General features: G+C 39.6%; 1 protein-coding gene across 1 annotated transcript in view; it reads left to right on the top strand.

Annotated features, from left to right (window-relative positions):
- Positions 1–27,731, top strand: part of ARHGAP6 (Rho GTPase activating protein 6) — a 348,654-nt gene that overhangs the window by 299,518 nt on the left and 21,405 nt on the right. Inside the window, exons 3-6 of the mRNA XM_054384079.1 lie at positions 4,416–4,487; positions 13,654–13,910; positions 19,741–19,936; positions 24,581–24,636. Coding sequence (XP_054240054.1) covers positions 4,416–4,487; positions 13,654–13,910; positions 19,741–19,936; positions 24,581–24,636 — 581 coding nt within the window. The remainder of the gene's footprint in view (positions 1–4,415; positions 4,488–13,653; positions 13,911–19,740; positions 19,937–24,580; positions 24,637–27,731) is intronic.

Below are 27,731 nucleotides of genomic sequence, written 5' to 3'. Positions count from 1 at the left end.
TTTGTATAACTGTGGCCTCACTTACAGTGAAATTTAGACCCTGAAATGGTCTGTATAAAATATGGCATTTGAGAGTTAATTATAGTGATAACACTGCAGGTGAATTTCAACCTTAAACCAAAATTTCAAAAAGAATAGTTTCAGAAACTGCTCAATTCTGGTTCACAGTCAGTACATCAGTGCAAATACTCTTGTATTCATTCTGTAGGCAGAGTCTGAAAAAGATGACCCGATTTTTCAAATAGAAAAGTCTTTTTGGCATTAACTAAACCTGGAAGTGCTCACCATGCTGGAAAAACGGATCACGTAGCAATTTAATATGCATTCAGGGGTTTGATTCTAGACTCTTGGTCTTTTAAATATTCATCATGCTAGAGTTAATATATAGATGCCCAGAGCATGATGTATGCATTGCAATAAAAAATGCAGTTAACATATAAATTAGTAAGCATTGAACAAACTATGTTTATTTCTAGTAAGAAAAAAAACCCACCAAATATACTGCACAATTGCCTGGGTGAGCTTCAGAAAAAAATCATGTAAGTTAACAAAGAAAAAAAAGTGCAGAAAGTGCAGATTCTTTCACTTTGTCAGTTGTCTTTCGAGGCCTCTCATCTTGCCAATATTCTTGAGTGGAATCTTTGGAGGAACAGTATGTTGTTGATGTATAGAAAGAAGACATTAAGTGATAGCTGCACACACAAAAGGCTGCATAAAAGCCCAGCAACATTTGTCACTTTGTGGTTTAAACATTTCCAAACTGTGAATTAAAATAACAGTCTATATTTAATAGCACTTTGGGTTGATACAGTACTGGCTTGTATAAATGTTTGCTAATTATTTCTTAAGTGCACAGTAAGTATCATGCGCGGGTAATAATGTTTTGCCTCTTTTCCAGAAATGCTTTGGCTATTAATTATATTCTCAAAACACACTGCAGAAAATAAGTACAAAGCATTATTATAATTAATTGGGTTCATTTAAGATGTAAAACTGCTAGAGTTGCATACATTGTGAATGTTTCAGCAGTTTCTGTTTGATGTAACCTGAATCAGCCATGATTTAAAAACATATTTATTTTTACTGAATATAGATTATAATTAATTATGCCTTCCTGGGGAAGAGAAGAATCGAATCTGGCCTTCGAACTCTTGGCAGATCCCCTAAGCTTTAGCTTTTCACTGAGATTTCTCTCAGTCTTTCATATACAACTCTTGCCATGGGGTAAACTGTAAATGTAAATTGTCGTAGCTCCACTGTTTTCAGTGGAACTGCACCCATTTTCCCCAGGTAAGCATTTCTCTTCTGACACTCTGTAATCTCTTTCTTTGGTCAGGAGTACACAAAGCTGACTCTGTGTTTCCTGACTTGTCCATCTCCAGAACTGCTTCCCACTTCTTACATTCCTCTAGGCCTGAGTATCACTCATCTCCAGACTTCAAGGTCTGTAGAGACAAAGGCAGAAATACTGTTTCAGCCTGTCATTTACTTCAAGAATCAAGAAGAAGAATCAAGAAGGTTGGAAGAGACCTCAAGGATCATCGAGTCCAACCTGTCACCCTACACCTCATGCCTATCTAAACCATGGCACCAAGTGCCACGTCCAATCCCCTCTTGAACACCTCCAGGGATGGTGACTCCACCACCTCCCTGGGCAGCACATTCCAATGGCCAACCACTCTCTCTGTGAAGAACTTTCTCCTCACCTCAAGCCTAAACCTCCCCTGGCACAGCTTGAGACTGTGTCCTCTTGTTCTGGTGCTGGTTGCCTGGGAGAAGAGACCAATCCCCTCCTGGCTACAACCTCCCTTCAGTAGTTGTAGACAGCAATGAGGTCTCCCCTGAGCCTCCTCTTCTCCAGGCTAAACAGTCCCAGCTCCCTCAGCCTCTCCTCACAGGGCTTGTGCTCAAGGCCTCTCACCAGCCTCGTTGCCCTTCTCTGGACATGCTCCAGCAATTCAACATCTTTCCTAAACTGAGGGGCCCAGAACTGGACACAGTACTCAAGGTGTGGCCTAACCAGTGCTGTGTACAGGGGTACAATGACCTCCCTGCTCCTGCTGGCCACACTATTCCTGATGTAGGCCAAGATGCCATTGGCTGTCTTGGCCACCTGGGCACACCGCTGGCTCATGTTCAGGCGGCTGTCAACCAGTACCCCCAGGTCCCTTTCCACCTGGCAACTTAGTAATTAACTTCACTGTTGGGGCTGAAAGAGTCACCCATTAATGACAAGGTTCAGGAGAAAACATTGGTGATTTAGTGTTTCATGTGGATGTGAGTGGCATTTGTTCCTGTGTTCAATATTGTTTCCTGTGTTCAATATTGTTCAGTATCAGTTTTCTTGTATTTCTGTTGTATTTAACTATGCAGCACTAAAACAGTCCAGAAGTTGCCTTTGTGTAGGTTTGATTTTAATAAAATTTGAGTTGATTTGGTATTAATCAAACCACTGTATTTTATATCCAGTTTTGACTTCTGTTCTCATTTTTGTGTCCTGGTAGACTTCATTGGAATGTCAGAATATCAATTAATAGGTCTTTGGAGAATAAATCTCTAAGACTCTGAAGAAATGCAAGCCATTTATCAAAGGGTACTGTAAAACATTCATTTCAATTTATAACACACCAAATAATTTAAAAATTATTTCATACATATAAAGCCAGAACACAATGGTAGTAAGAGACCCTCTAAAATCAAGTGGTACTGTCAGGTGTATGTTACAAACTATTCATATTTCCAAGACATAAAAAAAAAAATTTCTGTAATAAACTCAATCATATCAACTGGAAATGTCAGAAGGTGTGAAAAGACTGGGTGTATTAATCAAAGAATGACTTTGAGTTATGAACTCATCATGCAGCTACAAAAAAAAGGAAAATCTAATCATAGACTGTATCAGGCAGTGAATTATCACCATTATATTGCTGAACTGTAATCCAGAATACCTCATCCAGTCTAGTCAGCCTTACTTGAGAGAGATGAATTCTTGCCATTGCAGGTGTAGAAAAAGGGGAATTATCATAACCAGCAAAGAACAATATAGAGACAGGAACCAAGTATCTTGGTTAACTGAGTGCTGGGAACAAATATGGCCTAAAAAAAGGCAGAGTGCAAGTGGAGTTAATCAATCCACAGTTACTTAGGGTAAAAAGAAATGTGAATTTTAAAGTAAAAGCATGTGAAAAAGTCAGAATTTGTCCATCTGCCTGTTAACTCATATTCTGGGCATAGCTTTCAAAACGAGTTGAGGGAAAACTATGGGCAAACATCTCGTGTTCTCTCTCAAACCCTAAATGCAAAGATGAGAGTTAATCAGTGAAGATTTAACTCACTCCCTCTGTGGTGTGTTCCCTACTGTAGAAGACCACTTAAGACAATGGCTTACATACGTCAAAGAACGTGTTAAGGCACATTCTTTGGTGAACTTCTAACCAGAAAAGTGCAACACAGATACAGTGCATTTCTTTCTGAGGTTTTGCCATATTGCAAAACCAGTAAGGCAAAGGTACATGTTCATTAACCTTTAGCTGGAGTAGTGCCTATGTTAGCATTAGTATTAGTCTTTATGTTGGACCTTTTATATTGCTTTGGAACTTAAAAAATTCAAAAGGTACAAGTTAAATCAGGCCCATGTCTTAATCCCTGGTATTTGTTGAGACCTAATAAATAAAATGGTTTTTTTTCTGTTGACTTTTCATTATAAAAGATGCTGCTGGAGGAAATAATGATAACCAACCCTTGAGAACATACTCTTTCAAGAATGAACCTGCCTGTGCTGTTGCTTAAAATCTTTGGTCCTTAATACCTTAGTGAAAACTTGCATATCAGAACAATAATTTCTCTGAGAGTCTAATCCTTCTGAAACAATCTGGACCAAACTGTATGTTCCCAGATCAGATGGCTCATGTGAAGGTGGTCAACTATCACCCAACTGGTATGACTGGTATGCAGAATTTATCCTGGAGATTAGTAATCCTCCATCTCCAAATACTACCTTTGGTTCCACATCTAAGTCACAGTTTTGTGACCGTGGATGAGGGCTAACCAGTACCTTTTAGTTTTATAATACTTTGTTATCAAGAGCATCCAGCAACAACCTCCAGTGTAAAGTCTTCAAAATTAGTTCTCCATTCTGCTACACAGACTGTGTGACCATGTATGTGCACATGTGCCCAGCAGCATGCAGTGGGATATGTTTTGGCTCCCCAGTACAACCTTGGCATCTGGGTGAACAAAGCATCACTTCTTCAGGTTGAAGGACTGTGGCAGTCCCTCACTTTTGTGAGTGTATCTCACACTCTTCCTGACTCCAAGTGCTGTGGCCATCTCACTCTGTGTTTCTACAGCTTTTGCAGCATTATTTGTTCTCTCTTCGCTTACTTAATTTTTTTGGTTGCTTTTCACATTTACAGATGGACAAAAGAGGAAGAAATCATTAAGAAAGAAACTGGACTCACTAGGAAAGGAGAAGAACAGAGACAAAGGTAAATTAGCACATATTTTCTGGTCAGGTTTCAGTTTTGCATATGAGGTTTCTTTCATCTTAAGCATATATTTTCTGGAGTAGAAGAATGTTACTGAGCTGATGTGCTGCCTGGGAATTCTGAACACGCTGAAAAACATGTCTTATCTTTTATATTTGTCATTAGTATAACCTACTTCTCTTCAACTGAAAGGTTATTTCCAGGGAGAAAAAATCAGAGTTAAAGGGCTGGATTTTTTCTTCATTGTTCTTTCTCCCCATTTTCACCATCCAGTACAGAGTGCAGTCTGGATAACATGATCCAGTTGTTTACCTGCATTTGTGCTCTCCTATTTTAATTTGCAAAGAACATGACCCCAGCCCTGCCCAAGCAAGTCAGTTGATTTGCTTTTCTTTTTATAATCTTAGGAAAATAGTCTTTGTTTAAAATACACAAATGCTTCAGTGCTACTGATCAGTTGTATTTTAATAGACTCCATATGACATGTATTTACAGATATGGTTGGTACATTTTTGTTTGGACACTAATTGACTTTATGGGCTGGATCCTAATCCACTGGGCTTGACCTATATTTGCAGCCACTTGAACTAAGTCTAGATGTTGAGACATGAAAAGTTTCTCTGAATTTGCAGTTTTCTGCATGTAGCTAATTGTGCGTCTAATTTTGTATCCCCTTCTTGAAAAGACGTTCTGGGAAAGTGGTTGTAAAACACAGTATTAACACCCCAGTTTCACAGACACACACACATAGAGAGATGTGATTTGGTTACTCTGACATTATTCCTTGTAATCTAGTTTGGCAGAAGGATGGAACATTTAAATTCCATTGAAAAGTTACTTTGGATATTTATCAAGAAGAAAATGTTCTCCTTTTAATTTTTGTTTGTTTGATGACTTCATATATGGGATTATTATTTTCTTGGTTTAGAAATGGCTATGGAAAATATTTGCATTAATCTTTCTAAAAATGTAGGTCCCCTGATGTTTTATTTGTTTGCATAAATCCAGTGGCCTCCCATGTTGCACTGCAAGTACCAAATCTTTCATCTGTTAGGAGAATTGCTTGGTGTGGAACTGAACCTACATGCAGAAGGAACCTTTAAGGAAGAAGTTTAATGATTTTATAGCTACCTTTGGGGGAAAAATCTATCTTGTACTGCTCCTGTCAATGCATTATATTTGGCTGCAGTGTAATTAATCAGTCATTATGTTGTTTTGTTTCTTCTTGCAGTTAAAAGTGCAAAGCACCATATCCCTGTGCAAAATCTTCCCTGCTTTGTGTGCTTGTCAGATATCTTCATAGCGGTCTGTAGTCTTCCTTCTGTATTGCAAATGGCTAACCACTTACGGTTTTGGGTTTTTTTTGCACTGAGAGCTTTTATCTTTCCCCCATGTGTCTTCTTTGAAAGTTTTTGTTTAGAAGCTATTTTGAGAGTTTAAATACATTTTGTCTTTTTATTCTCACATTTTTCATTTGTAGAAGCAGATTTTTACCAACTGCAAATTGATTTGATAATCCACCAAAGACCAGATTTTGCTGTGTCACCCAAACCTGGTGGATCTTTGCAGTTGCACTTCCAGCACTTCTCCAACACATCTTTGGTACAGTGGCTTGAGAAATGATAGCTTCCCTTGGTGATGCACACAAATGCTTAATCCAGAGTTGCTCTTCATTTATGTAAATTCTCTGTTGCCAAAGATCTTTTAAAAAATATTTTTCCTTACATTGCCTTGTATTTTTTGTGATTTCCTTATAGCCAGATTTATTTCAGCTGGCCTCTCTTTCTGATAATTACCTAGCTGTACTGGTTGAGCACATAAAGATAATATTGTTTTCTTCTGTTCAGGCACTTTTTTTGTGTTCTCACTTTGCGTGAAAGCATTTATACTCCATTCAATTAGTAGCCTTGGGAATATACTTTCTCTTTTTATTCTGGTGGATCTTCTGAGTGCATTTTGCTGTTCAGGGCTCTGTAGTAGACCACAGCAAAGGTCAGCACTTTGTACTTATTTATCCATGTATAAATTTATCTACTTCCTGTTTTTCAGCATTACTCACATTTTCTGGTTAACTGTACCCACCCAAGCATTTTTAAAAATCACTGTGCTGAGTCTCTTTATTTTAATTCTGTTTTTTTCTTATTATTTTCACTTAAGACATTTAAAAAATGTACCCCTCTGCTTTTATCCTCTTTCTCCCATCTTCCACTACCTTATTCTCATTTATAGAGATGTCTTACGTGCTCTCTCCATGTATAAAATATTACAGGACCACCCCTGAGAGGAAAACACCCCAGCACTACTCAAACAGCAGAATCTATAGTTCTCTTTCAGGATGTCTGTATTGACCGGAATATCAGGTTGGTCAGTAAGGGTTCAGAGGGCAAAGGAGTCAAACTCACCTGCTAGCCAAGTTGTGTTAGCAAAGTGAAAAGCAAGCCTTGTTGGCTTGCTCTTGTTGCAAACAGTATGTTAGCCTAAAAAAAACCAAAAACAGATAGCAGCATGTGGTGCCCTGCTTCTCAGGGGTTCTGCCCATGATCATTTCTGGTGTACTTATTGCTGCCCTTCTGATTTATTAAAGATCATCTGCCCCACTGAAACTTGCTAAGCAGGCTCTTTTCCATGACAGCAGAGGGGATGGTGCCAGCTCTGGAAGGAAGAAAACTTGTATAAGACTGCGTGCTGCTGGTCTCCATAAGGGTGAGCCTGCTATGCTCACACGATAACCAAGCCCTACCAGCTTTCCTGAACAGTGGTCTCCATGTCACCCAGAGTCAGAGTTAACCTCCCTTAGTGTGTGTTCAGCAAGCTGAAAGCATTATCCTGGTCTGTTTCACAACATATTTTAAAAAAGTATTTCTACCCTTTATTTTATAGAGAGAGTATCTTCTATTTCTGGGCAGCCAGTCCAAAATGAACACCATGTATTTGAGTGTGCTCACACAAAAGGCTGAGAACACTTACTTACCCACCCAGGCAGGTCCCTGGTCCTCATATGTGAAAGAAATGCCTTCCTTTCTGTTTCTTCATGGTTTTCAGTCAGGGGCTTTCTTGGTAACTAGTCCAGCTGCACCATTTTGAGAATGAAACAGCAAAATCAGGCAACAGGATGTTGGGAGGGAAGCGAGGAAGCTGGTCTCCAGAACACTTTACATAGACAAGTTGCAGCTGTCTTAACACAAGCAGCATTTTCATCACTTCAGACTTGCTCTTCCAAGCAGAGTTGCAGTTTTAAGAGTATGTAATTCCAAACATTTTGAGTTTGTTGTATTCCAGCCTGAGAAGTCCCAGGAACCAGGGCAGGTAGCAGTTGAGTGGCCATGTTGTTAGGTTTTGCCTGCAATACATACCACCTGAAAAGTTTTGGTGGTTTTTTTGTTTTTTTTTTTTTTGGGTAATAGATAGACTTCTGAAGGTTAGTCCCGATAATCACACAGCACCGTCTGATCCTGTGTGTGGGGTGCAGTCAAAGATCACCAAGATGTGCCTGGCACAGGAAGCCCCACAGGTGGGGAAAAAAGCCCACTGTGCTGATTACCAGGGATGCACAATAGAGGCCTTGCTTCAGGGGGCACAAGGTGTGGGCCTTGCACAGCTTGTGCTGTCAGCATTGTGTCTTTGTGTATGGGTGGCTCCAGAGAAAGAACAGGGAGGGCTTGTGTCCTTGGTCTCGTCTGACAAACTGTTTCCTTTAGCACTGACATGCACTGAACTACCCTAGTCCATAGACTTACGGGGTTGTTCTCTCTGGGAACGTACCACCGCTCTCTAATTCATGCCCAAGACAACTGTTCTCCCTCACCCCACCTCATTAGGTGTCTGGGCTTAAAAAGTATGACCATAAGATATTGTACTTATTTCTTCTAGGACTATTTGGAGATGTTACCATTCATATTTTAGATCTTGGGTCAGTCTGTGAAGTTTTTACTCTCATAACATCACATTTTATTTAAACATCTCGACTGATTGACCTGTCTTTTTCTGTTAAGGGAGAGTTTTGGCAAACTGTTACACTTCTGAAGGCCACCAAAGACACTACAATAGAATTAAATGCATTTAAAATGAGATTATTATCTTTTATTTTGTCCTTTTTGACAGGTACATCTGTCGTCATTAAAAGTGGAGAAATTCTTAAACAAGTGTTTTTTACATTGTTTTCACGTCTCTGAGTGACTCAGCAGAGCAGGATACAGCAAAACTTGCCGGATGTAAACAGACAAAACAAGAGAGCAGCACTCCACCCAGATACTTAAGCAATATATTCAGCTTCCATCATTCAGTATCTTTGCTTTTCTCTACCCAGCCTCCTGGTTATTAATGGCCATCATGACTCTCAATTGTGCTGTCTACGTATGTGTCCAAACATTTGCTTTAGCTGCTGACAAACAGTACTCCTGCTGAAGGAACAGTAAAATGTCAGTGCTGCTTGGAATAAGAAATTCTCAGGATGTTCTGCATGCTGGTGGCTGAGTGCTGTTCCCTTACAAATTCACTGCTAATTTTGACGGCAGCAGAATTGGAGCCTTTTGGCTGTCTTCTGCAAGTGATATGTGGGTCAGTGTAAGCATGCCTACTTGGAAGGTACACACAGACATTCCTGAGAAAGATGCCTTCCAGAAAGGATTTCTCCTAGAAGATTTTATCAGTAAGCCAGCTCCATTTTGCCTTAGTTCCAGTAAACCCTACAGGTGAACTAAGAGACTGGCTGAGAAATAATAATCACTTGTTACACGATTTGTTGAGCAACTGAGATTCATCCCTTTCGCTGTTATTTCTGTGTGGAATGTAAATAGTTTGACAGGTTCAGCTGTGGGGCCTTAGCAGAGCTGCTCTGTATGCTAGAGTTTCTGAGAAAAGGCCTTCCTGGTAACTGTGGTGTATGCAGGTCCAGCAGTAGATATTTGACTTTTCTTTAGTTCATAATTTTTGAAAACGTTTTCCATGTTTACTTCCCAACCATGCTCAGCAAGTATAGAGATATTTCTTAATGTTTGCGTTTGTTCTTCAATAATTCAACCTATCGTAATGTCAGTATACTTTGGCACAACCCAAGGAGAGAGCTGAATTGATGAAGTTTCTTTTGTTTTAATAGTTGATCAAAAATGTGAGAGTTTTTCAAGCCTTTCCAGCATCTCACTGTGTTTTTTAAAAAACTTTGGAAATGTTTCTCATGCTCTTTATGCTCTTTAGGCATACAAAAGGTTTTCTTAAGCAGTGCTGTGTCATACTTTCTCATAAAATCAACTAAAGGACTGAAGAGACTCTTTTTTTTTTTTTAATAAAAAAACCTCTAAGACCTACCCACAGAAAAAGCCTAAGTAATTGGGATGGCCTTGTATCACTCCTTGAAGGTCGGTGAGCTCTGACTAGCTGGAGAAGGGAATTTCAGCCACAGAATTGATGCTGATAATGTTGTTTTATCATGAATCTTCTGGAGTCAGTGCAGCATTTTGATGAACCTACAGATGAGATGGAAGGAGTCTTGCAGTTCCCATTATGGACTGCATTTTACATTTTCCTTATTTTCTTATTTCCATCACTCTCTCTATGAATCCAAAGTAATTAATTTCAATTAGCAAAAAGGCTAACCAGTCTGGCTAGCTGCACAGGTTGACTTAAAGACCCCCTCCCCATTTAAATATCTCTTAAAGCATATTATTCTCTCACCTGTCTCCTACTCTATTCCTCTCATTTAAATAGAGGTAATACAAGCACCGTAGAACTTGATTTTAGCAGCTCAAATGCTTAAGCTGTACTTACAAAAACCCCGAAGTACTAAGGGGACTATCCATAGTTGCTGCATTGTATGCTGTTGGCTTTATTAGCCTTGAAGGCCTCATTAGGGTCTAGAGTATAGAAATCACTGGTTATGGTTTGTAGGATGGAAACCACTTTTCACCAGCTAACACTTCAGAGAAGTCTATGAAACTATGTATGGGTGAGGTGGCATGAGGCCAAGTAAGCTATGGGTCAACATCCTGGATATCATCATTTGATCAGCAAAGAAAAGGATTTCTGATCACTGAAACCTGTATTTGATCTGGCAGAGAGTTTTTCTGTGACATGCTGCTAAGATTTCTTAGGAACATAACAGTTTTGATAAAAATTTTGCTAAGAAACTTACCTCAGCTGCAAGATGGAATTTCTGATGTCATGCACTTCTCCAAAATAGCAAATTGTCTCCTTTGCAGGTAAACACTAAAACCCAGAAAATCAGAAGTCAAGTCCTTAAATGCTGCTGGCTAAGGATACAAGTCTGTGTTTCCAAGCTGATTGCCCAGTCTGCCAGGTTGTTTCACATTTTTACATGGTGCTTTCTGAAAAATTTCTTTTTAAGCGGCCCACTCTTATAATTGAGTGATCACATTTTAGTTGTATTACAGAGAGTAACTAACTTAGTAGCTTTGACACTCACTTAGCATAGATAAAACAAACCAAAGTTTGAGCCCCTGCTCTGAGGAACTTTTCTTCATACAAATGAAGCATTTCCAACAGAGGGGATTGCCAGCCTACAGCAGTAAATAGACAGTTGGTACTTACCTTAGTTGTGAGACCAGAGCCTCAAACCACTATCAATGGTTGCTAAATACTTTGCATGACTACAACTCTTCTTAATTTTTTTTTCGTTCACTTTAATGGACATTACAATACCTGTTCAGCAATGGGATTGTTGGGATTGAACACTTCTGAAGACTGATAGGTAAAACATGCTCCTCACTACCACCCTTTGTGATACAGAAACTCTGCTTGTGGTGGGAACTTGAGGCTGTAGCTAGTGTGCAGAGGATGCAATCAATTCTCTCAATTTCAACAAACAAGCAAAAAGTTACTAGTTTTGCCAGTTCTTTAATGTAATTACAACTGCCAGCCAGCAACACTTCCATCTGTATTTAGCCTGAAAATCAGCCAGTTGGTTTTCATCCAGTTGCCCATCTCTGCCAGACATTGAGAAATCAGTGAAGTGGTTCATGTCCTCTGTGATGGAGGCCTACAGCAAAGCCGTCCAGAGTAGAGGCTCAGTGTCTTTTCACTGCTCCCCAGGCACATTGAGCAGGAGCACTTAAAAGCCTGGTATTACACAACTGAGAGTTTTCAAGGAGAAGCAAAACTTACCAGTTTTTAGATAAAAAATCAGGGAGAGGGTTATTTAAATGAAATTCTTTTAATGAAGCCATGCTGACATCTCATCTCCTGCTGATCTTGTCCTATTTGATCCTGCTGTTGCATTGGTGGCATCAGCATGCAGTTGGACATCACTGGGCATGCTGCTCTTCTGTCCCAATTTGAAGCATGAGTGACTATCAGCCAAAACATGAGAAATTTTTCAAGTTCAGGATTTCATCTGGCTCAGTGGCTTTTCTCAGGGAATGTTGTAGAAGGTCAAAGAAATAGGGGTGCTGGATATATAATAAAGTACCTGATTAGACAGCTAGAAGTGTTTCAAGTTTGTGGTCTTAAAGGTTCGTTAGGAAAATAATTCAGAACATTAAAAAAATCTTAATATTGTCATAATTTTGTAGGCATACTCTGCTGGGTAGAGGAGGGATTGGTCTAACTCTGGACTCCTGGAACTGGCAATCCCCACGCTGCTTGATACCCATATGATAATGTTGCTTTTTGTCCTAAATTAAATGCAGGTGGTCTTAGATGTCATTGTACCCACAGGTCACCTCCAGGGTTGCTTGATATGTAAGGCTCTGCTTCCTGATTTATTTTTATCTGGCCACCAAAGTTAGTTAATATCTTAATATTTTATACTTCTAAAGAGCAGTGATGTTTCTCATAAAATCAGAACAATGGTCCGTTGTCTCTAGTAGTGTCCTTATTCAAGATTCATGAAATCCAGTCTTGAAGGCTTTACTTTAATCTTAGTGATAATGCAAGCCTAGATAAAATTTGAAAGTGTCATCAAAGGTATAGTCACACTTGAAGTCCCAGGAGGAACTTTGGTCTTTAATCGTTTAGACAATTGTAGCAAAAGAGAAAGATAGCATGAAAGGATTTTTTTTTTTTTGGTTGCTGTTGTTCTATGTTTTTTTCATGCTTAAAAAAAATAAAATTTGCTTTTAATCTCTGATGCTTTATTTCTAATACAGGCAGGTCTGTAGCTGGGATCTAGTAGAAGGTGGACACGTTTTCTCCAGGAAGAATAGAGTCAAGAGCTGCTTTTTCATTCCCGTTGACCACAAGACAGTTGTACTTGGCAGTCTGGCCCAACTGTTTTGATTCTTCTAATCTCACATAGATCTAGACTTGAAACTTAATGACAAGAATTTCACTGTTAGTTGTTGTTGGCTTATCCACTGTAGAGCATTTTTCTGTTTTGTAAAATAGTTGAGCATTTTACTTTGAGATGTGACATATATACTGGTTTTGTACGTTACAGTTATATTAATATGGGAAAGGCTTGTGTTCTTTTTGTTAATTGAGAGAAACCTGTGCTCTCCTGTATTTTTATATGTCCGTATATATTTTGGTACTGTTATAAAGGACCTTTGTACTGGTACACCACTATTGTGCTGGTTGAATCTTACCAGTATTTTAAAGCTGTATATTCTTGTGTATATACTTAAAACCGTATCGTTGACATCTCAGTCTGAAAAGTGGCTGCACTTAAAAGCTCCCTGTACAGGTAGGTCCTGAACTGTAATGAGACCTATGCATGTGCCTGTACATCTTCACTCTGGTACCCTGCAGCATTTGTGAGAAAGAAACCTCCTGACGTGGTCTGAAACATGAGAGAGCTGTGGCACAGTCCAGCTAGACTCCACAGTCTCAGGACTAGGTTACCAGAGCCTCTGATGGCCCTTGATACCATCTAGATGTAGACAGAGGTGCTTGACTTCTAGTTGCTTTCAGTGGAAGTTAAAATTTTAATTAGATGCACTCCCAAGCAATTTTCCAAGGTTCTCTGGGATATATCTAGCATGATCTAACTGGAAACAGGATTCAGATACCATGGGCTACAATTACCTGGCACATCTCCACTATTATTTTATTGTTTGAATCTTGTTGTTATTATACAGTCCAGTACCTCGCTGGAATTACTATGCATTTAAAGGGACCTCAGACTCTTTTTCTTTTTAAGAGCTTAACGCTCAGTTTGTTTTGTACTAAATATATATCAGATGTTCAGTAAATCTTTTTGTTGTTGTTGCTGCAGAATTTATTCCCCAGGCTTTTGGAATGCCCTTGTCCCAAGTGATTGCTAATGACCGGGCCTACAAGCTCAAGCAAGACTCTCAAAGAGAAGAACAAAAAGATGTTTCGGATTTCGTGGCCTTTCTCTTGCCATTTGGAACTAAAAGGCAGAACAAAGAACTTTCCAGCAGTAACTCATCTCTTAGCTCAACCTCTGAAACACCAAATGAATCCACTTCTCCTAACACTCCTGAGTCAGCACCACGAGCAAGGAGGCGGGTACGTAAACACATCACAACGTGGTGCATGACTGTAGGTATGGAGAGTCAAGCTGAAGCAGGAAAGAACCCTGTTGTGTCTGTGGAATATTTCTTCTGTCATGTTCAAAGAGTGATTTTGGTTTTTGTTGGGGTTTTTTGTTTGTTTGTTTTCTCAAGTAGAAGCTGTCCTGGTTGATACCAGAAAATTCTAACTGTAGTGGAATCTTTCTCTAGTGCTAGTGGGAAAAGATTGTATGGACTGTGTAAGTCTGTTACAGATCTCAAAGTGGCAGAGAAATTATTTAGAAGTCTTCTTGTTCACTCCCTTTATCTACCTCCTTCTGTCTAGGTCTTTTAGATTTAACAAATTCCATCTATCTTCAGCCTGTATTTTTTTCATCTGGGGAAGACTAAACTTAAGTGGTTGGTATTTATATGTATGCTTATGTTCATTTAGCTCTGTGAACTTGGAAATAAACTATTAATCTTTAGCCTAATATTAATAAAAATCCCCATAATCTAATTCTATACATGGCCTCGATGGCAAGTAAGAAGTTCTCAGAGTAAATTTGTACCAGGCTTTTCAAAGGATGTTTCTGCACACAGGCTGTGAAAGATGCCTTTGGCAACAGAAAACAGTGCGGTGGTTTGGGTTGAATGTTAGTCCTCCGTATAAGATAAGTACCTGGTGGACCATTTGTCTGCATGTTCTGTTTCTAGTTATGTTCAGAGCTTTCTGGTTTTCCAGTATTGTGGCCAGGAGCAGTAGTAGACAGGGGTTTTTTGTTACCATGGGCCGGAAGTTCTAGAATTAGTGCTTTTTAATCTCATTAGCAATAGAAGGAGAAAAAAATGCATAATAGAAAATTTGTTTTATTTAACGCCTGTTTAGGTAATTGGAGAAAGAATTTGGGGTACAAGAACAGACCCTGGAAAATAAAATGCGTTCTTAGGTTCCTTACCTTCTTTCATGCCTTGGATAAAACTTGCTTCAGAGAAATGATGTGTAGGGCTCTTCAAGCCACAGTGTTAAGGAGTAGGACTGGAGTAAATTGCAAATTAAGAGAAGACTGGAAAGTCCCGTGACCTACTTTCTTTCCATCTCAACTGTGAGCTAAATCTTGGATTGTCTACATTCTGCCTGCAGGTAGCAGAAGGCATGATATGATATTTAAAGATGTTTGTATTCCGGCATACTTATAATGTACATCTCTTGGCCTGCCCAGACTATACCATCAGGCTGTTGCATTCACACAAAAGTGCAAAGGACACTTGAATCTAAGCATGAAGCAAAACCTGCCAACTTCTTCCAGAATTTGGCATAGGTAGTGACAAAACCAGAAATTCACCATATCCACCCATTGGCTTCAGAACCAGAGGGAAAGATAATTTGTGTGTCCAAGTATAGGTCATCTGCTGTTCTCTTCCTAAAGTATGATGAGATCTCTGACATGCATTTGACCAGCTAGCAAACAGAAGGAATCTGGGTCCTTTGTTGCATCAAAGAGGTAGAGCTCCATCAGGCCCAAACTCCTAGAAGCCAGTGGGGGTTTTGCTTCGTTGGATTGGAGTTTTTTGTTAATACTGGGATTGTAGCTTTCAGGCTATTGAATTTGAACCTTTAATCCATAGTCATGAGGATGCAGTATGACATGGTTCATCTACAGAGAAGTGAAAGTAGACTAAGGTGGGCAGTGTGACATTGAGGGAGCTGACATTTTCTCTTGGGAATCAGTATCAGTTATTCAGTAATGTTGTTCATGTATTGTCAATTATTTGGCATTAATATCAACTTATGTGTGATATCTTGTCTCTCTTTGGGTTTTACACTTCTGCTTATCAGTGTATTTACTCTGCTCCCCTGAGGTTTTTTAGGGGATGGTAAAGAAGCCTGCATTTTTCTTTTATCTCTTGGGCAGTGTTGTACTATTTATTTTCAGCTATATCAAGGCAAATGCTTTTAAAAAAATAATTAAAAATTGGTTCAGTTGTGCATGCTACTGATACAACCAGTGTCTCACATAAGTGCTGCAGACACCTGAAGTGCAGTTCTCTTAAATTTAAGTTGGAGGAATTGTTTATCACTGTGCCATTCTCTTCTTTGCAATTCTATAATTTATTTTTGTGTGTTTCATTGAGTCTTCAAACACTCAGCTGAGGCTTTCAGTAAGGGATGAACTGTAATGCTGGCTGCAGAGCTCATGGTGTGAGTGCTGTGGTTATGTGTGCTTATTTTAGAGAGTATTCTGACCCCCTGTTCATATATTATTTTAATATATTTAGAATCATAGAATTCATCAAATTGGAAGGGACCCTCTAAGGTTTCAGAATCACAGAATGCCAGGTTGAAAGGGACTCCAGGAATCATTTGGTCCAACCTTTCTAGACAACAGTATAGTTTAAACGAGGTGGCCCAGCACCCTGTCAAGCTGAGTCTTGAAATTGTCCAATATAGGGGAATCCACTGCTTCCTTTGGGAGATGATTCCAATGTCTAACTGTTCTCATGGTAAAAATTTTCTTCTGGAGTCAAATCAGAATCTCCCCGGGAGTAATTTGTACGTATTGCCATTTGTCTTTTCCATGTGACAGAATGTCAGTCCTCCTGAGAGCTACCCTTTATGTACTGGTTCATAGAATCATAGAATCATAGAATCAAGAAGGTTGGAAGAGACCTCAAAGATCATCGAGTCCAACCTATCACCCTAAACCTCAGGACTATCTAAACCATGGCACCAAGTGCCATGTCCAATCCCCTCTTGAACACCTCCAGGGATGGTGACTCCACCACCTCCCTGGGCAGCCCATTCCAATGGCCAACCACTCTCTCTGTGAAGAACTTTCTCCTCACCTCCAGCCTAAACCTCCCCTGGTGCAGCTTGAGACTGTGTCCTCTTGTTCTGCTGCTGGTTGCCTGGGAGAAGAGACCAACCCCCTCCTGGCTACAACCTCCCTTCAGGTAGTTGTAGACAGCAATGAGGTCTCCCCTGAGCCTCCTCTTCTCCAGGCTAAACACCCCCAGCTCCCTCAGCCTCTCCTCATAGGGTTTGTGTTTCAGGACCCTCACCAGCTTCATTGCCCTTCTCTGGACATGTTCAAGTATCTCAACATCTCTCTTGAATTGAGGAGCCCAGAACTGGACACAGTACTCAAGGTTCTCAGGCACTGTCAAAAGCCTTGCTCATCTTGTTCAACCTCCTGTAGTGAGCAGAGACATTTTTAACTTGATCAGTTTGCTCAGGGTCCCATCAAGTTTGACACTGAACATTTCCCGGGTTAAGTGTGTGTGCATATATACACATATATATATATATATATATATAAAATTATGTAATACAGCCAAAATTTATTCAGGTATCTGGAGCTCAAACTGTTTTACTACTCAAATAGCATAATGTATAGAGTGAAAGTAGATCTGCCATGGATTGATTGTACTTGATTTCATACATTGCTCTGTAATATTGCTCATGTTTTCAAATGAGACAAGCCTTCTGTAATCTTTAAAAACTAAGAAAAGCTTCATCTAACCTTCATTGAACATCTGTCCCTCGGGCTTTCATTTTCTATTTTTTCTTTCTCTCTCCTTTTCTTCATGTCTTTGTGTGCTTGCCTTAAGACTTGACCAGTTTATTTAGATTTTGAGCTTGTCATGGTGAAGCAGGGATTGCAAAGGTTGATAGAACTGGAGTTTTCTTCAGTTGTTGAGCATTGCTGTCCAAGCAGTGCTGTGTCTGTGTTAATAGACTCATAGAATCATAGAATGGTCTGGGTTGGAAGGGACCTCTGAAGGTCATCTTGTACAACTCCCTCTGCAGTAAGCAGGGGCATCCTCAACCAGATCAGGCTGCCCAGAACCCTTTGGAGCCTCACTCTGAATATCGCTAGGGATGGGGCACCATGGAGGTATTGCCAAGCAGCGCTGTACTTCAGCCATTAAACTCAAGGTCACTTTTCCTAAAGCCAGCTCAGTGCCTCAGATAATCCACAATTTTGATAGAATGCCCAAGGGTAATAGCCAACTGACCGTATTTGCATCTATTTTAGGGATCTGAATCCGACTTAAGTGACTTTGTGACAATAATGATTCACGAGGTGAGGATGGTTTGCAGACAGGAAAGGGCCAGTACAGTTAGGGTATAAAGGAAGGCACCAGTTGTACAGTAACTGCCTGGGAGCTGCAGCAGTGAGGATAGTGTTGGGATTTTTAGTGTCAGTTGTCTGATTTTGATGCCTGAAACATTAAATGGTTAAAACCAAAAATTTTCAGTTGAAATTTTACACATATAGCCAGAGAATCTTGTTTGATTTTGAGGTGTTTTTTGTTTTGTTTTGGGTTTTGGTTGTTTTTTTTTTTTTTTTTGGTTGTGAGGTTTTTCTGTTTTATTTTGTTTTGTTTCCTTTTAGCAGGGAATGGTAAAAGGAATCAATTTTACTTCCTAGATACATCAGATACCAAGGTCAGAGTTGTGTTCTAAAGGGTCTAGTAATTGCTCAGTGCTGTGGATCCAAAACACAAAATCTATAAATTTTCATTGTATTTAATTTATAAGTCTTTCATGAGTTATAAGAAACAGAACTATACCTGATAAGTTAGATTTTTTTTTTTTAAGTTACTATGAAATAAAAGTTTTACATTCCATTGAAATCTCTGTGGACTTTGTAGGAGTTGCCTGTTAGTCAGAAATCTTTGCAAAGTTCAGTTGTCTGTGTGGATGGAAGAAAATTCTTCTAGAGCCTAAAATTCTTTGCCAGTTGTACTGTTCTCATTTAAGAGATGTGGACATCTCACTAGCAGTTTATTAAAGACCTGTCACAGAACAGTGTGTTTTTAGGGAATTAGAGTTGTCAGCAAAGTTTTGAATGGAAATTTACATTTTCTTCCTTAGGATGATGTGCTGGATCCCTGTACACTACATTTTATGTTATGGTAAAATGTATTCCTTGTTTCAGAAAGCAAGAAAACTATTTGTGATAGATGTTTTTAATGAAGATTGAAACCAAAATTTTTTGTCATGTTTATAAATCTAGTTCTCCCCTAAAATGTTTTTGCCAGGTATGTTAATAACAGTGGAGAGAAATGGTTGTTTTGAAGTGACAGTAATCCTGTGGTTTAAAAAAAAAAACAACTATTTCAAGTATAAACATTGAAGCATGCCATAAAACTCCTGCTGCTTGTGCTACATTACCCTTTACAGATTGCTTAAACTAATGTCCCTTGCTGTAATCCAAACATAGTTTTCGGAGCTTTCATTGGAATTGTAATGATTTTAAAATACTAAGGAAGTAGAACTATCTAAAGAACATTATTCCTCTGTTTCTCTGGTGTGTCTTTGTTTTCTGATAGTATGGAATTATTTCAGTCTCTGCAGTTGTATGTAGTTTTATTAGTTAACTTTATGTGGTCTATGTTTGTAAATCTATTTCCATCGTTTTCACCGATACAATGACCCAAGCTGGAGAAAATGAAAAGAACAGGTTTAGAAATGCATATGTATCTCCAAGCAGCATGTACTGCTGAGGTGCACACACAGGCAGTGATTTATCCTTGTCTTGCACTTTGTGCAGGCTTACAGCAATGAAAAAGTGTGCAGAATGAAAGAATTTAGTTTCTTTTCCATATCTAACCTGTATTTCTTGTAGTACAGCAGTAATGGCATTGGTGCCATTATGATTTTCCCATCCATTACACTGGCATTATAACTTCATTAATTTACAAAAACTCTGCAGCGATTTGTATTTTTATATTAGTTTGTTTAAAATGTGGGTATGCCAGACACTTTTTTAGATATATTTAGATGGTGTTTAGATTTCTCCAGCTGTACTGATTGAGTTTGTGTGTGTGTTTTACAGGGCGCAATGTCTGTGGACTCTATTACAGATCTTGATGACAATCAGTCACGATTATTAGAGGCTCTCCAGCTCTCTTTGCCAGCAGAAGCCCAGAACAAGAAAGAAAAAGCAAGAGATAAGAAACTAAGCCTGAACCCTATTTACAGGCAGGTTCCCCGACTTGTAGATAGTTGCTGCCAACACTTGGAAAAGCACGGTAAGCAGATTTTGTTTTCCCAGGAGTGGCAGATATGTTTTTACTGTAGTATAAATAAATGTGTATTCTGAGAAGCAGCCATACACTTCCAATTTCAAGGACATCTTTGAAAATCAGACACTTTCCCACCTGTTTTGTCCCTTTCTAAAGATACTGTCTCACAAGTAATTACTTAGGTGATATTTCCCAAATCACGGATCTATGCTACAAGCTTGTAAACTGGCCCATATAGTATGAAGGAAGAGGCATTTCTTGGAGGTCGTTCATCTTGTACTGGAGTGGTCAGCCTGGAGCCATTCTTTACCACCTGTAGTTCTTCAGGTGTAAGGGCTTTTTTATACTACAATGCAAGACTTCACTAGAAACAACATTTGAAGGTAGAGGCTTAGAGAAAGAAAAAACTCCCATGCTAAATCATATTAAGCTCCAAGAAGCGTTTTCCGTTTGCTGCAAGGCTTGCAGGCTGGCTACTGACTTTGTTCCTGGCTTGAGTCCTCCTGTCAGGCCTGCTCTCTTTGAAGGGAATTACAAACTCCTTCCAAGATTCTTCTCATGTGTTTATGATCATCCAAACACAAACCTCCTACAAGATTTATGTAATGCAGAAACAATAGTTGATCAAGGTATCTGCTCAACATCTTTCCCAGCCTATGTTAGTCTTGTAAAGATTTTTGATGAGAATCGTAATTAGTTCACCACAGCAAGACAGAGTTATCCCATGGCCAGCTAATAAACAAACCATTAAGTAATGATGACTGCAACAGCAAACGATGCACTTGGTGCTTAGTTTGACCAGAAAAAAAAGAAATTACTGACCTCAAATGAAAGACATTTGCGGATGAGGGACTTCAATTTAAACAACAATGTTAAGCTTTTAGAATCATAGAGTGGTTTGCTTTGGAAGGGAGCTTTAAGGATCATCTAGTATCCACTGCCCTGCCCTGGGCAGGGACACATTCCACTAGACCAGGTTGCTCAAGGCCCTGTCCAACCTGGCCTTGAACACCTCCAAGGAGACGGATCATCCACAACCTCCTTGGACAACCTGTTCCAGTGTCTCACCATCCTCACTGTAAAGAATCTCTTCCTAGTATCCATTCTAAATCTACCCTCTTCCAGCTCAAATCCATTCCCTCTCATCACTACAAGTCGTTGTAAAAAGTCCATTCCTGGCTTGCTTGCTTTCTTTCCTGGATCCCTTCAGGTGCTGGAAGGCCACTCTAAGGTCTCCCTGGAGCCTTCTCTTCTCCAGGCTGAACAGTCCCAACTCTCCTAGCCTGCCTGTTACATAACTGAAACCCATGATGCATAGAACTCTGAAAGAGAGCCGTTGTTAGCCCTTTTACAAAGATTAGATACCAGGCTGACAAGTAAGTGTGGGAATGATTAAGTTTAAGGTGAATGACTTCCATCCTTTTAAGTAAGGGTAGCTGAGTTTGAACAACATAAGTGTGTCTGAGTTAGCCAAAAATCTATTCAGCTGAGAATCCTTTGGACACTGTGATTTTATGTCACTTGAACATCTGTGGTATTTTTTTTCTTTTTTATTCTGCATAACTCGCTGCTATAGCAAAGATTCTATACAATATTTTTTAACTAAAATACTTGCTTTCATTAAAGTTTCTTTGTAAAGAAAATGTATGTGGTTTTGGTACATCCAAGAGTACACTCTAGTGCCCCATGACACAATAATCTGAGATAATTTGGGGCAAAGATTCAGTTCAATCCACCATCCACAAAATAGTCATTGGGATTGGCTGACTGAGAAATTGAAAGATTGCAGAAGACAGACACTAATGTTTGCTCGTTGGCTTTAGGGACAATAGATGATTTTTTTGTTCTAGCAACAACCCTGAAGCAACATCACTCCAAGCTATACAATGGACCAAGTTTCTGATTGTGAAAATATTTGCCTGTATGTAGGAATTCCATTAAGCTGGTTTTTCAAAAGCAGCAAATCACTCAGGAGTTTCATTTTGAACATTATATGACAAAAAAAAAATATATTTTTGTCTACATTTAGCCTGTGTCTGGGATTAAACTGTAGCAGTTGCTCTATCACCCAGTGACCCCTCCCCAGCAAAGAAGGAAGATTAGGAAAAAGAAGATCTGTGGGTTGAAATGAAAATAAATTTAATCACAGAATCACAGAATCAATGACGTTGGAAAAGACCTCAAGGATCATTGAAGTCCAACCTGAAGTCCAAGACCTCATGACCACTAAACCATGTCACCAAGTGCCACGTCCAATCCCCTCTTGAACACCTCCAGGGATGATGACTCCACCACCTCCCTGGGCAGCACATTCGAACATCTAACAACTCTCTCTGTGAAGAACTTTCTCCTCACCTCAAGCCTAAACTTCCGCTGGCACAGCTTGAGACTGTGTCCTCTTGTTCTGGTGCTGGTTGCCTGGGAGAAGAGACCAACCCCCTCCTGGCTACAACCTCCCTTCAGGTAGTTGTAGACAGCAATGAGGTCTCCCCTGAGCCTCCTCTTCTCCAGGCTAAACAGTCCCAGCTCCCTCAGCCTCTCCTCATAGGGCTTGTGCTCAAGGCCTCTCACCAGCCTCGTTGCCCTTCTCTGGACATGGAACAACAAAACCGATACCAATGCTAATATGAGCTATATCAAGTTATACTTAGCCCAGAAAAGACTCAGCAGTCACACTAAAGAGGAAAGCAGTCAGAAGAAGAAAGGAATAAGGTCAGGAGGAGCCCTAGTAGGACTTTCCTCTCCTCAGCAGATTTCTGCCTGTGTACTGTGATGTTCGTGGAATATGGAGCCAGCTCCAGCTGTACTGGCTGACACAGAACTGCTAATAGTCTGCAGCTCATGGATGGCCTGTGATTCTGCACCAGCAAAACCAGGACAGCTTCTAACCATATAAGCTCCTGGCCTTGTTCACTTTACCTGTTTTCCCTGATACCATGTCCCAGAGTTGTAAAGGCTTGACGTCCTGCAAATCCACAGTATAAAACAAATACTTTATATTTGTGCAGGAACTGGTAACTAGCCTCTGGTTTTTGCCCAACATAGATGTCTTCATGTCAGATGATTTCCTGCCAGTGTTCATTTACTAAATATTGTTCTATGAATGTGATTTTCTGTTAACTAAACATAGAATCATATTTGAAGAGAGATGTCACATTGAGACTGAAAACTAAAAGGCAGAATCCTATCTAAATTTCTCTGATGAAAATCTGCAACTCCAAACACTGGTGTGGAACTACATATCTCTAGGAAGCCAGTGTAGCATCATAACTGTCTAAAGGCATTTGTTTTGCAAGGTGATTTTATATCTCCTGTATGTCAGTAGAGAAGATGAATGTTGCCTTTGTTAGACCATAAACTTTTCAAAGCTTACAGATAATGTCATTCTTTTTGCAAAAAATGTCTGTGTAAAATGTTATCACATATACAGCTGCTTAACTCTAAGATTTCCACTCATATTCCTATTGCTAAAGGTGATGTCTCCCTTATAAGGAAAGGCTGAGGGAGCTGGGTCTCTTTAGCTTGCGGAGGAGGAGACTGAGAGGTGACCTCATTAATGTTTATAACTGTATGAAGAGTGAGTGTCTGGAGGATGGAATCAGGCTCTTAGTGATGCCCAGTCATAGGACAAGGGGCAGTGGTTGCAAGCTGGAGCATAGGAGGTTCCACATGAACATGAGGAAAAACTTTTTCAAGGTAAGGGTGACAAAACTCTAGAACAGGCTGCCCAGAGAGGTTGTGGAGTCTCCTTCTCTGGAGACATTCACAACCCTCCTGGACACATTCCTGTGTGACCTACTCTAGATGATCCTGCTCTGGCAGGGGTTTGGACTAGATGATCTTTCGAGGTGTCCCTTCCAACCCCTAATGTTCTGTGATTCTGTGATTTTTCTCTCAAATATTTCAGGCTCTGTAGCTTGGCAAAATGCTGCCATTCAACAACTATGTTATCCTGTGGTTGATTTGTTGGTACTATGTACAGGGCTAGAAGAAAGTTTGATTTCTTACAGAGTAGCAGGTAGCACCCATTTCCAAATAATTTTAAGTCTAAATGACACAAGAGTTTATGCCTTCTGCTCTTTGCCTGAAGTACAGCAGTTCTTCTTTATAGCTATAAACTGCACACAACTACTAGGAAGAATTCTTCCCTCTCCTAATCTGCCTGACTGTCCTACTTATGTCCCTTGGAAGGAAACTCTCAGCTTTTTCTTGAGAGGCACTACAGAGCCAGTGGGTAACCCCAAACACCGACTCTGTCCTGTATCCAAAGGCACAGCTCAGTGCCCAAGTATTTTGTTATTTTATTGCCTGTTTCCTTTGATGTTGGTCCTGGAAATGCCACCTCCAAACACTGAGCAGTGCGTCACTCTCCGGTGCCTCCTGGAGCAGCAGTAGCACTACCAAAATGGCATCACAGGAATGTGATGGAGATGAAATTATGCAAGTTAGGTGATGTGAGGTCCTTAAAACTACAGTAGATGGTTTCTTAATCCAAGACAACTGAGCTTTGCTTCAGCATGGTAAGTACAAGTTTGTAGAGAAATAAATTTTGGGGGTTTTACAGTTTTAAGTACACATTGTTTTGGTTCAGTGCAATTTTCAGCAGAAAATTAAACAATTAAAGAGTTGTCTGATGTGCTACACTTGCAGGTCTCCAGACAGTAGGAATATTCAGAGTTGGAAGCTCAAAAAAGAGAGTAAGACAGGTGAGTGGATGTGGATATGCTTTTTCTTCATCAGCTGTGGTACAAACAAACCTGGTTTGCACCCCCATCAGTTAACTGGTGGAATTCTGACTTTTTGGGACAGTGGCTTTATTGGTTTCTTGATAGCTTATAGCAGACCATTTCCAGTCATCTTTTACATCTAGTGAAATCCTTGTCAGTTTCTCAGCAGGTTAACAGTCTCTGTTTTGCTCTGGCAGAATTAGCACAGGGTTGGAGGTCCAAATAGACTACAGTGATGAAATTTTCCAAAGGTTACACTGTAGGGAAAAAAAAATCTTGGCTGCTAGTTTCATCTCAGAAACAGATGAAACTCCAAAGTAAACCCAAACTGTAAATCTTTTCTGGAGAAATCACAGTATGAGAAAATATGCAAGTACAGAACAATCTCTTTGACCCTCAAATTGCTGCTCCCAAGTATCACCTTTCTTTTACCCCTGTTAAACTTGAAGGTCAGAACAGACTCATCCAAGTCCTCATCTCAGCCAAATGTTGAAAAAGCAAGGACAGTGTTCAGTGAGGTTCCAGAGACCGTCAGAAGTGGGCGTTTCCTCAGCCCTATGTATTGCATTGTTATTCCCAGAAGCTGGCAATGCGCTTTGAGTTAGAGCAGTAGCGAGTAGTGCTTAGTGGTTGCATGATGCTTAGGGAAGGGATAAGAAGTTACAGGAAAATACCCCTGCCAGGAAATATAGATTAAAAAAGATTAAAAAAACCAACAACAACAAAACCACCAAAAAACCCAACAACAAAACAAAGGAAAGCTTGACTGCATTTGGTCTCAGAAATAACAGTTCCTGCAAAAACTATGCAGTGTAGTATTTGGTGCCCTGGAAAGTTACTTTAGATAGTGAAATTGTCTTGATTCTGGCTGGTAGTCCAGCCTACTGATTTGTAGCATATTATCTAGTTGCTGGTGTAACACAAAACAAAAAGCATTTATGGTCTGGAGAGGCAGTTGTTAGATCAACACTGAACTAGATAAAATACTGAAAAAAAAAGTTGTCTGTCATTTATATTATAAGCTTCAGTATCAAAACATAGATTGTCATTCAGGATTAGAGTACAATTGCATCATACCTCTCAGGAAAAAGCAGAAGGCTTGTATCATTTCCTTATAAACTAAGACATACTTTGAACATCAATGACTTTCACCAATTTTTTTATTTACTGTGTTTTCAAAAGCTGAGGAAGTAAAGAGATTTGAGTATTTATGTATTCTATTACATACGCTATTTTATTGAACTAGTTGAACTAGTGTATTTTATTAAACAACATGGAAGCATCAGTTTGGCCCCTGGAGTTACAATAATAAATGCTGTCAACATGAACACATGGGAAAGTCTGGATTCAATTAAAATTCCACTCATTTTCTGAACTGCAGAAAGCCAAACCCAGTACTCAGATTTTGGTGTGCTTTTGCAGCTGTTCATTAGCTTTTCTTGTGCAGAAAGTTTTCTTGTTTTGTTTCCCTTTCTCCCCAGTTAGAAAATGTCCTATTTCAACTACAGTCTGTTTCAACAAATACCTAGGTAGGTAAATGCATGTGCCAGTGGAGTTTTTGGTTGGTGAGCAAGAAGAGAAAATCTATGTCAATTAAAACCTGCCTCTTTCACCTTCAGTGGGGTGTAGGACAAAGATTCCTGAGCTAGTGTTGGCTGAAGGTGGTAGGTATGGTACATAGGGATAGCAGGTGCCAGCATGTGCCCAAAAACGATACAGATGCTTGAGCAGAGCATTGTTGCTGAGCTGAGAGAGGGCAGCCCTCTGTGCTAGGCCTGGCAACTTGGTGGCAACTTTGCAGGTGAAGCAGTCACCAGACTGAGGTGAAAGAGCAACGCGGCTGGAGCTCTGCTCTCCCAACCCCTCGCCCAGCGTGCATGTCTTCAGCTCTCACATCTTGAGCACTAGTGAGTGCTGCATTTCACCAGGTGTACATTCCAAAGGTCTGAAAATCCTCCCTGTGAATGAAGTCTGAGAGACCAAAAGTTTAAACTTAGAAATTCAGTTTTCAACAGCAATGATAGGCCTGTAAGGTGGCTGTATTTCACCAGTGATTAACTGATACTGTGCTAGTCAGCATATCTCTATAGGCCTCACAGGATATCAGATCAGAAGTGTCATATTCAAGACTGTAACAGCGATTTATGATTTAGGCATTTGGGAAGTCTGAATTCCTGTTGCAGTGCCAATCTGTTTCCTCAGCTGCTTTTGGGCAGTAAGTGCAGAAACAGTCTTCTGAATAGAGGTAATTGATGATGCTCTGCGTTTCTCTCCAGTCTGAAAGAGTAAAGTTGAGCTGGTAATAAATTCCCAAGTTGGCTGTGAAAAATCTTTGAACACAAATCAGCAGAAGGTAGCATAATACTAGATAAAGAACAAATTCTGGTCTTCATAGTGTAATTTTTCATAATTAGTAATGACTGATATTAGTAATGTTAAAAGTAGTCTTACATCAGGCAAGAGTTTGTAGTTTTTATAGAATACTTTTCACACCAGTTATGAAAGCACAACTGAGTCTTAAAATACAGGATTTACTACATTCCTTCACTGTACACATTCAGGATAACTTTGCCTGTGATCAAGATTTGCCATGGATTATCACAGATGCAATTTGCTTGTGACTTTATCTTATTTTGTCTTTTAATACCATAGCTCAAATTTCTTCTTGTTTAGTAAGATCTAGGTGTAATTACTCTCTGAGAAGATACATGTGAGATCATGATACCTCATAAGATTAGCGAAGATGCAAAATTTTCCAAGCAAATAGTTTCAAAATGAAAAGAGTAAAAGGTGGAGCTCTCATCTTGAAAATCTTCTGCTCTTGATGCTGGGAAATCTCTCTGGAAAGGCAGGCTTTTATTCTTTCATAAGTTATATCTAATATTGGAAAGGGATTTCTTTTGCCTTTAGGAAGTGTGATACCTTTGAATGACACAGAATTTGCCTGAGGACTGCAACTGGAAGAAAATAGTGATACCTTGTAATGGTGTTAGCTTGCTATTTCTTAACTCCTTATTGACAGTCACTTAGTTAATATAACTAAATTAGATAGGCAACAGGGTGTGTGTGGACAA

This window comes from Indicator indicator, chromosome 1 (assembly GCF_027791375.1).
Source record: "Indicator indicator isolate 239-I01 chromosome 1, UM_Iind_1.1, whole genome shotgun sequence".
In the NCBI taxonomy this organism is placed as follows: Eukaryota; Metazoa; Chordata; class Aves; order Piciformes; family Indicatoridae; genus Indicator; species Indicator indicator.
This window is presented reverse-complemented; position numbering and strand designations above follow the sequence as displayed.